The 14,218-nt window shown below is 39.9% G+C and overlaps 1 protein-coding gene across 9 annotated transcripts in view; it reads right to left on the bottom strand.

The window, feature by feature from the left end:
* PHF14 (PHD finger protein 14) overlaps window positions 1-14,218 on the bottom strand; it is a 288,520-nt gene that overhangs the window by 181,562 nt on the left and 92,740 nt on the right. For all 9 annotated transcript variants that reach the window (XR_005593828.1, XR_005593827.1, XM_039523434.1 and 6 more), the window contains exons 12-13: window positions 13,465-13,568; window positions 12,311-12,442 (exon numbers count right to left, since the gene is read on the bottom strand). Coding sequence is in view for 7 of the 9 variants with exons in the window: in XM_039523434.1 (XP_039379368.1) it covers window positions 12,311-12,442; window positions 13,465-13,568 (236 nt within the window). In the remaining 2 variants the exon portion in view is untranslated. The remainder of the gene's footprint in view (window positions 1-12,310; window positions 12,443-13,464; window positions 13,569-14,218) is intronic.

The raw sequence follows: 14,218 nt of genomic DNA, 5'->3' as shown, positions 1-14,218 counted from the left end.
CAGTTCCCGTAGTTGGCGCAGAAGAACAGGAGTAGCTGCTGCAATATAAAGCAAACTGCTCTGATATAAAGCAAACACATGTTTTTGTTGGCTTGGCTTATGTGTTTTCTAAAACTGGAAACATCCTGAGCATTAGTCTCAAATCATTTCTGGTCACACCAGAAGACACTCCAACAGACAGCACTGTCTACTTATTAGAGCACAGGTTGATGAGTCAGAAAAAATGTGATCTAATCCTACTTGGATAAAGACTAACTGTATGAGATAAACTGTATTTCAGTAATACATATATATTACCAAGGAGTGTAAAAGCACAGACAAAGAAGTCATCTTTATAAGACAGAGTGAAAGAATGATCCAGCAGTTAGGCACTAGCAAGGAACTCAAAAGATGTGGGTTCAATTCCCTGCTCCATCATAGATTTCTTATGTGACCTTTAGTCTTGCTGGGTTTCAGTGACTCATTTGTAAAATGGTAATATTACTACTTCTCTTCCTCGCAGGGGCATTGTGGGGATAAATACACTAAAGATTGTCAGGCATTCAGATGCTATGGTAACAAGGGCCAAAAAGTACCTTAGATAGATTTATGAGAGACCAATTACCAAAAAAAAAAAAAATGAGTCTTGTAACTTTTATATCAGTCAAGAACACCAAAGAGAACCTCTTGTAGTTGAGATTTTACATAAGAAACTTACAAAAAATGTACAGAGAACATCTGAGCTAACTCTGGAATTGGTGGCACAACTGCGACTGCAGTCAGAACTAGGAAAAATGCAAGTCACCCAACAATAAAGTAGTGAAAGCATGGTCTGAAAAGTATCAAAGAAAAAATTCAATGCGGGAAATAGAAGCACAGTAAATTGACTCTTAAATGCACTTAATTCCCTTGACAGAAACATGGCTGATAAGACAAGGTAGAATACAGGACAGAGGTGGTCAGTCCAGACAGCGCAAGTGTGCCTGTTGAAGCAAAGAATCAAGAAGTTTGTCCAAGCGAAGGTAAATTACACTTATTTCTTTGGATTTGTGATATGGAAGCTGTTCCATACCCCTAATCACTTTGTTTGCTATTCTAATGTTATTCTAATGTTCTTTTTGGATATAGAGTGAACAGAACTGCACGCAATATTCTAGATGTGGGCACTCCATGGATTTATCTAGTGGCATTATGATATTTTGTTTCTTTTTATCTATCCCTTTCCTAATGGTTCCTAACATTCTGTTAGTTTTGTTTTTTTGTTTTTGGAGGTGTGTTTTATTTTTTTTTTTTTTACTCCTGCTGCATATTTAGCAGACGTTTTCAAAGAACTACCATGATGACTCCAAGATCTCTTTCTTGAGAGGTAACAGCTAGTTTATACACCATCATTGTATATGTATACATTTGATTATTTTTTTCCAACGTGCATTATTTTTCATCAACACTGATTTTTATCCACCATTTTGTTGCCCAGTCACCCAGTTTTGTGAGATCCGTTTGTTACTCTTCGCATTCAGCTTTGGATCTAACTTGAGTAATTTTGTATCATTTGCAAACTTTGCGACCTCACCGTTTTTCCAGATCATTTACGAACATGTTTAATAGCACTGGTCCTAGTACAAATTCTTGGGAGGACCCCACTATTTATCTTTCTCTATTGTGAATGCTGACCATTTATTCCTACCCTTTGTTTTCTATCTTTTAACCAGTTACTGTTCAATGAGAGGACCTTCCCTCTTATCCCATGACTGCTTACTGTACTTAAAAGCCTTTGGTCAGGGACCTCGTCAAACACTTTCTGAAAGTCCAAGTATACTGTATATCCACCTGATCACCCTTGTTGTCGTGCTTGCTGACACTTCAAAGAATTCTAGTAGATTGGTGAGGCATGTGTTCCCTTTACAAAAGCCATATTGACTCCTCCAGCCATATTGTCCTCATCTATCTGTCTGATAATTCTGTTCTTTATTATAGTTTCAACCAATTTGCCTGATACTGAAGTTAAGCTTCCCAGCCTGTAATTGCCAGGATTGCCTTAGGAGCCTTCTTTAAAAATCAGCATTACACTAGTTTAACTGCCAATCATCTGGTGGTAGAGGCTGATTTAAGCAATAGGTTATATACTACAGTTAGTAGTTCTGCAATTTCATATCTGAGTTCCTTCAGAATTCTGGGATGAATACCATCTGGTCCTGGTGACTTATTGCTGTTTAATTTATCAATCTGTTCCAAAACCTCCTCAACTGACCCCTCAATCTGGGACAGTTCCTCTGGTTTGTCACCTAAAAAAAATAATAATGGATAAGGTGTGGGAATCTCCCTCACATCCTCTGCAGTGAAGACGAATGCAAAATAATTCATTTAGCTTCTCTACAACAGCTTTGTCTTCCTTGGGTGCTCCTTTAGTTCCTTGATTGTCCAGTGGCCCCAATGATTGTTTGGCAGGCTTCCTGCTTCTCATTTACTTGAAAACAATTTTGCTGTTGTTTTTTGTCTATTTTATTAACTGTGCTTTAAAGTCTTCTTTGGCCTACCTAATTATACATTTACACTTGACCTGCCAGAGTTTACGTTCGTTTCTCTTTTCCTCAGACAGATCTGATGTCCTATTTTTGAAGGATGCTTTTTTGCCTCTATTCACCTCTTTAAGTCTGCTTCTTAGCCATGGTAGCATTTATTTGGTCTTCTTATTTTTTTTCCTAAATATTATTACTACATTTGACTGTATGGTTTCTTTCACAGATAGCATCACTCCTCCAACAGTGTGACCTACTCTTTCTTGTATATTTTGTACCATGTGTGACAGAACCCTTTGTGACACTTTCCTACACTTTGTACCCTGTGTGGACACTGTAATAATTTTTCTACAAAGCATGTCTTGTGAGGTATCATTTAAAAACTCATAATTTGCTGGTCAGTATTTTCCTGGTAAAATATGTGTGCCAAATTGTATGTCAATTTATAAGATTCCAGTATATGGTGTTATTAACCCCAAAACCCTGTCCAGACAGAAGTTGTCAATCAGGTCTGTGCTTAACAAAGGAATGTGTGCTTGCCTTAATTTGCAGTTAAGCAGTAAACAGAGTCATCAAACAGGAAGGGAAGATAAACAAAGTTCAAACGGTTGAAAAAACAGAACATCCTTCCACACAGCCTCCTTGGCTCCTGGTTTTCAGCTGGAAATATTTTTCAAGAGGGAGACTGAAATTATAAAAAGGAGGGACCAACACCCCAAGGCACCCTCTCTCTCTTTCTGCCCATTGCATTCACTGCACTTGAAGAGACAAAGGAAGCAGCCATTGAACTCTGGGGAAGTCATCCTGACCTAAAGAGTGGTCAGTAAGACTGTTGAAAGCACATGATGAGAAAACTTTGCTTTGAAGCACCAGTAAGTTAGGCACCAGTAAACGTTTTATCTTTATTTTTCTTGTAACTATTTCTGACTTTTATGCCTCATTACTTGTACTCACTTCCAATCTATATCTTTGTAGTTAATAAACTTATTTTATTGTTTTATGTAATCCAGTGTCTGGGTAACTCCATTTGGTAACAAGTTGTGTGCATATTATTCCATAACAGAAATAATAGACTGTATATATTCACACTGTCCAGGAGAGGGTGGGGCAGTACAGGATATACATTTCTAGGAGAAAATTTGGGACAGGGTGTGTGTTGGGGTCACCAGCAGCATAACTAAGGATAGTAAGAGCCGAGTTGTGGCTGGTTGGCTGAAGTACAAATACAGACATAACTAGGAGCGACTTACATGCTGGAGGCTGTGAGCAGTCTAGGCAGGAGGATATAGCAGCAAGGATTTTTAAGGGCCCCCCGGGTCACAGGGTCGGGGGTGACACAGTCAGGGCTTTGGAGCGGAGCTCGGAGCTGGAGCGCAAAGCAGTGGAGCTGCAGCTCCACTCCCGAAGCAGTGGAGCTGCAGATTTTTGCCTGGAGCTGGAGCACAGCTCCAAAGCCCTGGACACAGCTACTCATTAGTCTGGATTGTACTCGTCTATGTCACACCGTGTCATGTCCCACTGATTATCATTGTTCCACCAAAGTTTCTGTGATGCCTATTATATCAATATCCTCATTTAATACAAGGAATTCAAGTTCATCCATCTTAATATGAGACTTTTAATATCTGTATACAGGCCTTATAAAATTTGCTAATATTTAGTTGTCTGCCTTCATGTGATATTATTTAATGTAATTTAATTATTTTTCACTTGAGTGTTTTTCTTCAGTGTCTACCAGTACTTTATCAACTTGTATTCCATCCTCTTGACTAGGATATAGAGTATTCCCCTTTAACAACTCCTCTCGTTTGATATCACAAGCCTCCTAGAAAGCTTACAAAGGAAAATTAGTGAGATTTTGCAAGGCTTAAAAGAAGAGGATGTTTATATGGATGACATTTTTAGTTTATTAGAAGTAAAAGTGGTCTATCATGCTGGACTATGTAGAGGCCCTTATATGCAGAAGTGGGGAAAGAAAGATATCCACACAGAGAGCATTAACACCTTGTGTGGAATCTACAGGGGACAATCAACAAAATCACTTCCACTGATGCTCATGGACAGAGACTCCAATGAAGACTAGTAGCAGATGCACAGGAAATTGCAAGAAATCCCAAAGTAGGCAGTTATGGAATAATCCACCCTCTAAAAGTATCTTCCTAGCACCCATTAGTTTGAGTCTGGCTTACACACTGATGTATGTGAGTTTATAGTCTTTCCTAAATTATTGACCTTTTGTTTTTAACCCTATTTTATCCTAGATGTTCTTATTATCCATATAAAATGTCCAGTCTATTTATTTCAATGCTGGTACACACTTGGCCTCATAATATCTTTTGGCAATGAATTCCAAAGATTAAAAAAATTGCACTTTGTATGAAGAAGTACTTCCTTTTATTATTTCTAAAGCTGATGCTTTTCAATTTCACTGAATATTTTTTTAATACGAGAAAAGGTGAAACCCCTTCTTCAGTCGGCATGGTAGGAAGCCATGGTAGGACTTGTCAGTCAGCCAGGAAAGAAATGTCTCAAAGAAGCCAGGTTGGACTTAAGGGGAGAGGGGCCTGTTGAGCATAAGTGTTTCTCCATCTCCCCCCCAAAGAATTGTTATGGGTGTGATTTAGGGAGCTCTCACTTAGTCTAAATGTCCTCTACTTTTGTCCAGTTATTTGTTAATAAATAGGGGAAAACAGAGCCCGTCCTATCATTCCTGATGAAGAAAGCATCTTGATTTAAGAGCATGAGGATGCCCTTACTTGACAACTGGGGTAAGAGAAATGCTGTTCCCCCATACTCAAAGATCAGTATTGTTTTTATTTAAACACTGGAATCTCCATCCCTGGAGGTGGAGAGGAGGAGAGAGAAGATATTGAGATAAAAGAGTGTTTCAGAGCATGGAAATTAGAGCCCATCCCCATAGATCTATAACAATTCAGTGTTTGTTTCTTATTAGCCTTGTGCAATGGACCTGCCAGATTTCTGAAGAGATTAGACTACAGAAAGTCACAAAATTCAGCTCTATGGAATTCACCAATTCACGAAGAGAACGTATTTTTCTCCACAGATAAGTGGTAATAATGTTATTGAATCTTTAAAATTCTGCCACAGTACTTCACCTCAATGAACTGATTTGTCACAGATCTAACATTCTAGAAAACTTCCTTCAATTCATATTTCTTCACTTAATTTTGTATGGCTTTATACTAAATCCCATATGAATAGTCAAAAAGTCTATAATCATCGAATCATAGAAGATTAGGGTTGGAAGAGACCTCAAGAGGTCATCTAGTCCAACCCCCTGCTCAAAGCAGGACCAATCCCAACTAAATCATCCCAGTCAGGGCTTTGTCAAGCCAGGCCTTAAAAACCTCTACGGATGGAGATTCCACCACCTCCCTAGGTAACCCATTCCAGTGCTTCACCACTTTCCTAGAGAAATAGTTTTTTCCTAATATCCAACCTAGACCTCCCCCACTACAACTTGAGACCACTGCTCCTTGTTCTGTCATCTCCCATCACTAAGAACAGTCTAGCTCCTTCCTCTTTGGAACCCCCCTTCAGATAGTTGAAGGCTGCTATCAAATCCCCCCACTCTTCTCTTCTGCAGACTAAATAAGCCCAGTTCCCTCAGCCTCTCCTCTTATGTGCCCCAGCCCCCTAATCATTTTAGTTACCCTCCGCTGGACTCTCTCCAATTTATCCACATCCTTTCTGTAGTGGGAGGCCCAAAACTGGACACAATACTCCAGATGTGGCCTCACCGGCGCTGAATAGAGGGGAATAATCACTTCCCCCGATCTGCTGGAAATGCTCCCACTTATGCAGCCCAATATACTGTTAGCTTTCTTGGCAAAAAAGGTACGCTGTTGATTCATACCAAATTTCTCATCCACTGTAATCCCCAGGTCATTTTCTGCAGAACTGCCACTTAGCCAGTCGGTCCCGAGCCTGTAGCAGTGCATGGGATTCTTCCATCCTAAGTGCAGGACTCAGCACTTGTCCTTGTTGAACCTCATCAGATTTCTTTTGGCCCAATCCTCCAATCTGTGTAGGTCACTCTGGACCCTATCCCTACTTTCCAGCGTATCTACCTTTCCACCCAGCTTAGTGTCACCCGTGAACTTGCTGAGGAGACAATCCATCCCATCATCCACATCATTAAGGAAGATGTTGAACAAAACCAACCCCAGGATAGACCCCCTGGGGCACTCTGCTAGATGCTGACTGCCAACTAGACATCAAGCCATCTAGCCAGCTTTCTATCCACCTTATAGTCCATTCATCCAATCCATACTTTGTTAACTTGCTGACAAGAATACTGTGGGAGACCATATCAAAAGCTTTGCTAAAAGTCAAAGTATATCACGTCTACCAATTTCCCCATATCCACAGAGCCAATTATCTTGTCATAGAAGGCAATCAGGTTGGTCAGGCATGACTTGACTTTGGTGAATCCATGTTGACTGTTCCTGATCACCTTCCTCTCCTCCAAGTGCTTCAAATGGATTCCTTGAGGACCTGCTCCATGATTTTTCCAGGGACTGAGGTGAGGCTGACCGGTCTGTAATTCCTTGGATTCTCCTTCTTCCCTTTTTTAAAGTTGGGCACTATATTTGCCTTTTTTCAATCATCCGGGACCTCCCCCAATTGCCACAAGTTTTCAATGGCTCTGCAATCACATCAGCCAACACCCTCAGCACTCTCAGATGCACTGCACCCGGCACCATGGACTTGTGCATCCCCAGCTTTTCTAAATAGTCCTTAACATGTTCTCTCACCACTGAGGGCTGCTCACCTCCTCCCCATGCTGTGCTGCCCAGTGCAGCAATCTGGGAGCTGACTTTGAAGACCAAGGCAAAAAAAGCATTGAATACTTCAACTTTTTCCACATCATTTGTCACTAGGTTGCCTCTCTCATTCAGTAAGGGTCCCATACTTTCCCTCACCTTCTTCTTGTTGCTAACATACCTGTAGAAACCCTTCTTGTTACCCTTCACATCGCTTGCTAGCTGCAACTTCAATTGTGCCTTGGCCTTCCTGATTACATCCCTGCATGCTCGAGCAATATTTTTATACTCTTCCCTAGTCATCTGTCCAAGTTTCCACTTCTGGTAAGCTTCCTTTTTGTGTTTAAGCTCACTGAAGATTTCTCTGTTAAGCCAAGCTGGTCGCCTGCCATATTTGCTATTCTTTTTGCACATCGGGATGATTTGTTCCTGCGCCCTCAATAAGGCTTCTTTAAAATACAGCCAGATCTCCTGGACTCCTTTCCCCCTCATATTAGCCTCCCAGAGGATCCTGCCCATCAGTTCCCTGAGGAAGTTAAAGTCTGCTTTTCTGAAGTCTAGGATCCATATTCTGCTGCTCTCCTTTCTTTGTCAGGATCCTGACCTCAACCATCTCATGATGACTGCTGTCGAGGTTGCCACCCACTTCTACTTCCCCTACCCCTTCTTCCCTGTTTGTGAGCAGCAGGTCAAGAGGAGCATGGCCCCTAGTTGGTTCCTTCAGCACTTGCACCAGGAAGTTGTCCCCAACATTCTTCAAAAACTTCCTGGATTGTCCGTGCACTGCTGTATTGCTCTCCCAGCAGATGTCAGGGTAATTGAAGTCCCCCATGAGAACCAGGGCATGTGATCTGGAAACTTCTGTTAGTTGTCCAGAGAAAGCCTCGTCTACCTCATCCTCCTGATCTGGTGGTCTATAGCAGACGCTCACCATGACACCATCCTTGTTGCTCTCACCTCTAAACTTAACGCAAAGACTCTCAACATGCTTTTCTCCAGTTTCATACCGGAGCTCTTTTACATACAGTGCAACTCTTCCATATTTTCTCCCCCGCCTGTCCTTCCTGAACAGTTTATACCCATCCATGACAGTGCTCCAGTCACGTGAGTTAGCCCATCAAGTCTCTGTTATTCCAATCACATCATAGTTCCTTGACTGTGCCAGGACTTCCAATTCTTCCTGCTTGTTTCCCAGGCTTCTTATATTCGTGTACAGGCACCTAAGATAACTAACCGAATGCCCTACTTTCTCAATATGAATCACGAGGCCTCCCCTGTTGCACCTTCCTCTTTGTATTTCCTCCCGGTATCCCACTTCTCCACTTACCTCAGGGCTTACATCTCCATCCCCCAGTGAACCTAGTTTAAAGCCTCCTCACTAGCTAGCAAGCCTGCCTGCCAAGATGCTCTTCCCTCTCTTCGTTAGGTGGATCCCATGTCTTCCTAGCAATCTTTCTGCCTGGAACAACATCCTATGATCGAAGAAGCCAAAGCCCTCTCTCCAACACCACCTGCGTAACCACATATTTAGTTCCACAATTTGAAATTAGTTCCTGGGCCTTTTCCTTCAACAGGATGGACAAGAACAAGACTTGCACCTCCAACTCCCAGAGCCACATGAGTCTGCAGTGACCCGCTCATGGTCATTCTTGGTAGTATAATTGGTGCCCACATGGAGAAGTAGAAAGGGGTAGCGGTCCTAGGGCTTGATCAGTCTCGGCAGACACTCTGTCACATCCTGAATTCTAGCTCCAGGCAAGCAGGACACTTCTTGAGATTCCCGGTCTGGATTGCAGATGGTTGATTCTGTCCCCTTAGGAGGGAGTTGCTGACCACCACCACCCGTCTCCTCCTTTTGGGAGTGGTGGTCATGGAACCCCCATCCCTAGAACAATGCATCCCATGCCTTCCAGTTGATGGGGTCTCCTTCTGATCCCTTCCCTCAGATGACTCTTCCAAACCATTCTCCGCCCTAGTACCTGTACAGAGAGCCTGAAAACATTTTTTTACCTCTATCTGCATTGGTGAGTACATGGGTTCTCCTCTTTCTTCTTCTGGAGGTCACATGCTGCCAATTTTCTTCCCCGTTCTGCATTGACCTCTCTGATTCTTCAGCATGCTGTGCCTGCATTTCCAAACGCTGACTTCTGTCCAGAAAGTCTTCATTTTCTCTGAGGCAACACAAGGTTGATACTTGTGTCTCCAGTCCTTTAACCTTCTTTTCCAATATGGAGACCAGCTTGCACTTCGTACAGACGAAGCCGCTTCTATCCTCTGGGAAAAAGACAAACATGGCACATCCTGTGCAGGTCACAACAGCTGATCGCTCACTATTCATATTGTCTTCCTTCTAAGAGCCTCTTCAGATGTTGTATTTACTGCTCACAGAAGCCTGAAAGGCAAAAGCTCTGTGGGAACTCCTCACCAGGTGAACTCCCAGGTAAACTCCCTCTGTTTGCTTCTCTTCTGTTCACAGCTCAATCGGTTCGCAACTGGCTGCTTTGCGAAGTGCACATTGTCCTTGTATACTACAATTATATACATTTTATCCAATATGACCAAATTGTTTTAAGGGTTAATGAAATAACATTTTAAACAGAAGATATATTAAAAACAGCAGGGAAAAACTTTTGTTCAACTTCGCACTTAGAACAGGGGTCTGTTTTATACGGTGTCTAATAATCTTAAAAAGAGTATACCAAGGCAAAGCCAAAGATGAAAAGAATGCAATCAATACACCTAAATTTCTCTACTATAATCTTATCCTCTAGACTATGCCTGAGCTAATTAAAAGAGAAAGCTAAATTTGTGATCAGCAGTGTAGCTGAAGCGTGAAATTCACAGCAAAGACAAGTTAGCACTTTGAAATATAAAAGCATTGCTATCTACCTGACCTACTCTACCTGAATAGCCACTAAGAAGTATGATGGCTTTTAATGACCTTTTCAACTTGGTTAAAAAGCAGATCACAACTAGAGATGTCCTGTACATATGCTATGGCAGCAACAACAACAACAATCAAATATAAGTATTTAGACTACCCATTCTGCAAAGTCAACCACAGTTTAAGAAGGTACAGAGGACTACACAGGAATGATTTAGAGTAGCAAGCCCAGACTAATGCTCAAAAGAATTAATTTTTAAATGGTGGTTGGACCCTCTTTGAGTTTTGCATCTTTTAAAGGAAATCTCTATTTAATAATTAAATTTAATATGGTCAAAATGGGATTTTAACTGAGGGGTAAAAACCTCACCAACAAGAAACACTAAATTACTGAAGACCCAGTGTTTATTTTCAAAAAAAATTCAGAAAGAACTATATACGAAGGGTAAGGAAACATTGAAACTCAATTTTAATCAAGTGAACTTTTAGAAATGGTTATTTTCATATTCCAATTTGACACATTAGGGCTCACTGCTAGGAGGTTCTAAGCCAAGGGTCGGCAACTTTTCAGAAGTGGTGTGCCGAATCTTCATTTATTCACTCTAATTTAAGGTTTTGCATGCCAGTAATACATTTTAACGTTTTTAGAAGGTCTCTTTCTATAAGTCTAGCATATATAACTAAACTATTGTTGTATGTAAAGTAAATAAGGTTTCTAAAATGTTTAAGAAGCTTCATTTAAAATTAAATTAAAATGCAGAGCCCCCCCGGACTGGTGGCCAGGACCCAGGCAGTGTGAGTGCCACTGAAAATCAGCTTGCGTGCCGCCTTTGCCTACTCCTGTTCTAAGCCCTTCCTTGAGGAAGTTGTTACACTAGCCTTTTTGCTAGCGAGATGAGTAAAGACCATTTTCTCATAATTAGATTTTTCAAAACATTTTACAACATGTAGAATGCTTACAAACACACACACACTAATTTTATGTTGCGTCAGTTGACTCTGGCTCACAGGACTCAGGCTGCAGGGTTAAAATAGTAGCATAGACATTCAGCATGGGCTGGAGCCTCCAAAGCCCACCTCACTTGCTGGCTTTCAGAGCCTGGCCTCCAGCCTGCGCAGGAACAGCTACACTGCTATTTTTAACCTTGATGCTCAAGCCCCATGAGCCTGAGTCAATTGACCTGAGCTCTCAGGCTCAGCGCTATTATAGGTTTTTCTTTGCAGTGTAGATATACCCATAGGGGCTAAGCGATGTGTGTTTGGAGGCATCATCCGTGTACATATATAGTTATAATAAAACATCACTGAAGAAAATCAAAATCCATTCATTTTCTCATCAAAACACTATTCTGACTCTTTTGACGTTATTATTACAACACTAATTTTTCAAAATACTTTTCCCTATATTTATTCTAAAGATGTGAAATTATTCTTTTTGCTTCCTCCACTGAAATATTCCTACATTTCAAATTAAACTGACCTAAAAAACTGTATATATTGAATAGAGGTTACTCCATCATTTAGAAAAGATGTCAAAGATTATGACCAGGTGATGAAACATTATCAATGACTAGATTTATTAATTTGAGAAATAACTTTTCCCACAAATTCAACTAGAAGTTCCAATGCACATTGCCCAATACAAGTACTTAAATTGTACTTTAAATTAAGTTTGTAATCTAATCACACTTATTTGTATTTTAACAGAGAATTATTTAGCTTGAATTATCTATTAAATATAAACATTTCAGATTAACAATCAAGAACTGTCTTCAATGATCATGAGTTTAGCAAATCTCTATAAATAAAATTCACATTTCAGAGATGTGGACTATAGTGCCTCGCCTGACAAGTTGAGTGAAATGTCAATATTGTAAATGAGCATAACCCAATTCCCCTACCCTTCCATGAAAACATAAGTGATGAAAGTGAAGTCAGAATAAAGACCGATCTTAACCACATAACTTAATTTTTAATAGTAATAATGACTAGGGAAAGAAACTTGAAATCAAGATAGTCTAGTTTAAGCAGTATTTGGCAGTGCCTAAATACTCAACATTTACAACCCTTTTCACATTTAAGTTTTACTTGGAGTGCATGGAAATGGCAGAAGATAACTAACTAACAATATTCTTACTTACCAATAACTGTTTTTAGTCTTCCTTGGCATTCTTGTAAGAGGAGGGTCCAGACAGCCGAGATGATAATGTAGTTTACAGGTATCACACAGTAAGAGGAGGTGCTGATCATGGTTCTTCTTACAAATTCCACAACTTTGAATAAATGCAGCCAAAAAAAGCATTACAATTACATTTGAGATGGCAAAGCATATACTATACAGTACCGTATTTCTTAGTGACAATACAAAGTGCAAGTATGCAAATATATGTTAATGACATCATATAGTTTTCACAGTATTCGTTTAAAATTTAACTACGTGATTACTTGTGAAAATGTTTATTACTAAGCATCCTTTAAAACTAGGTGATATCTCATCGTCTAACATTTTCCTTAAATTTCATATTCAAGTACTGTAGAACTGCAGTTATACATGAGTGGGGGGGGGGAGGAGAAGAAGATCACCACGCTGGGACAAAGAATAGTATTCGCTAGCTAAGTAGAATATTATTACTACTACTAATCATTTATCTATTTCAATAACACTGAAAGACAGGACTGAAGTCTCATCATGCTGGATAATGTACAAACACAAAATAAATCAGAGTTCACTTTTTAAATTGAGCTACTGTACCAATATTGGCATTCTAGTTTAATAGTCTCAAAAAGATTAATTTTGTACTTCTTAATCACAGAAAGAAAGAAAGAAAGTAAAAACAAATCTGTTCAAAAGCAGCTTGCTGACCCATTAACTGGAAGAGTAAATATCCTCAAATGGCAAGTATGTTTAACACTATACTGCTGAATACATAATATTGTTCATACCAAAATCCTCACAACAGTATAGACTACTAAATTCAAAAGACAATAGCATGGATTTAAAATTTCCGCATTACAGATGCAACCGATTCCAATATTTCAGATGTAGAAGCCATTTTCTTTTAAAGCACTGCTGTCTATTAAAAGAGAAAGCCCTGTCAATGTGTGCGCCAAAATAAAGAAATCACTCAGCTTCTTAGCTTGGAGATAAACATACCTCTGATGGCAGCAAATAGTAAGTAAGATGTGGGGGAGGCATTTTCTTCAATTTTTGTGTAAATAAACACTATAATTATATATATTTATCAACACTCTCCATACTATGTCATTCCTAGTCTACCAAGACTGCATTACTTGCCTATAAAGTACTGCTGGAAGCGTGGACGTCTTTTGTGTTCCTCCTTCCTTTTTACTTGGTTTTCTCTCCTTGGGTGCTCGTAAAATTGCTGGTATGTTCAATTTCTATTGGATTTGAAGAAATGCAGTTTATATATAAGTTTTTTGGGGAAGAATCTAAGTATACCATTCCCATTTGCTATTCCACAGCCAGTTAAATTTGGTCAAACTCAGGATACTACTATTATGAGGGGAAAACTCCTTTCTAAACTACTTCATAGGAAAGAGCAACTACAGTATTTATTTTGTCTCAAAACAAATTTTGTTTTTCACAGAATTAGTGTCACATTTTTCAACGTAAAACTAAAACAAAAAAATGCAAACACTAAAGTCCTGGCTTTTAACTTTCCCCCCCCCAACCTTTGAGAGAGAGAGAGAGAGAAAGAAAACCCATTACACTTGACAAAAGAATATTGAGGCAGTTTATTTTCCTCAGCCTCCCTGTTATACTGGTGCTCCATAGGTTAATTAGAAAAATTATCTTATTGGACCAAACCCTCCACAAAGCAGACGAGATTCTCTTCGGGTTTCTACTAATCTGCAGTACGAAAGCTTCTCAGACAGCAACCATCTATCAAAGTCATTTCTTGGCGGCCCTGTGGGCCTGCATCTGTTCAACCAACTGGAAAAAGGTGTCATGCAAGCTGTGCAAATGAATTTTACTTCTACTTACTTTCTTTTTTTTTTTTTAATTTATTAATGTTTGCACTGGGAAA

The sequence above is a fragment of the Mauremys reevesii genome, linkage group 2, assembly GCF_016161935.1.
Source record: "Mauremys reevesii isolate NIE-2019 linkage group 2, ASM1616193v1, whole genome shotgun sequence".
NCBI classification, from domain to species: Eukaryota; Metazoa; Chordata; order Testudines; family Geoemydidae; genus Mauremys; species Mauremys reevesii.
The sequence above is the reverse complement of the archived record's forward strand: the minus strand, read 5'-3'. Positions and strand labels throughout refer to the sequence as shown.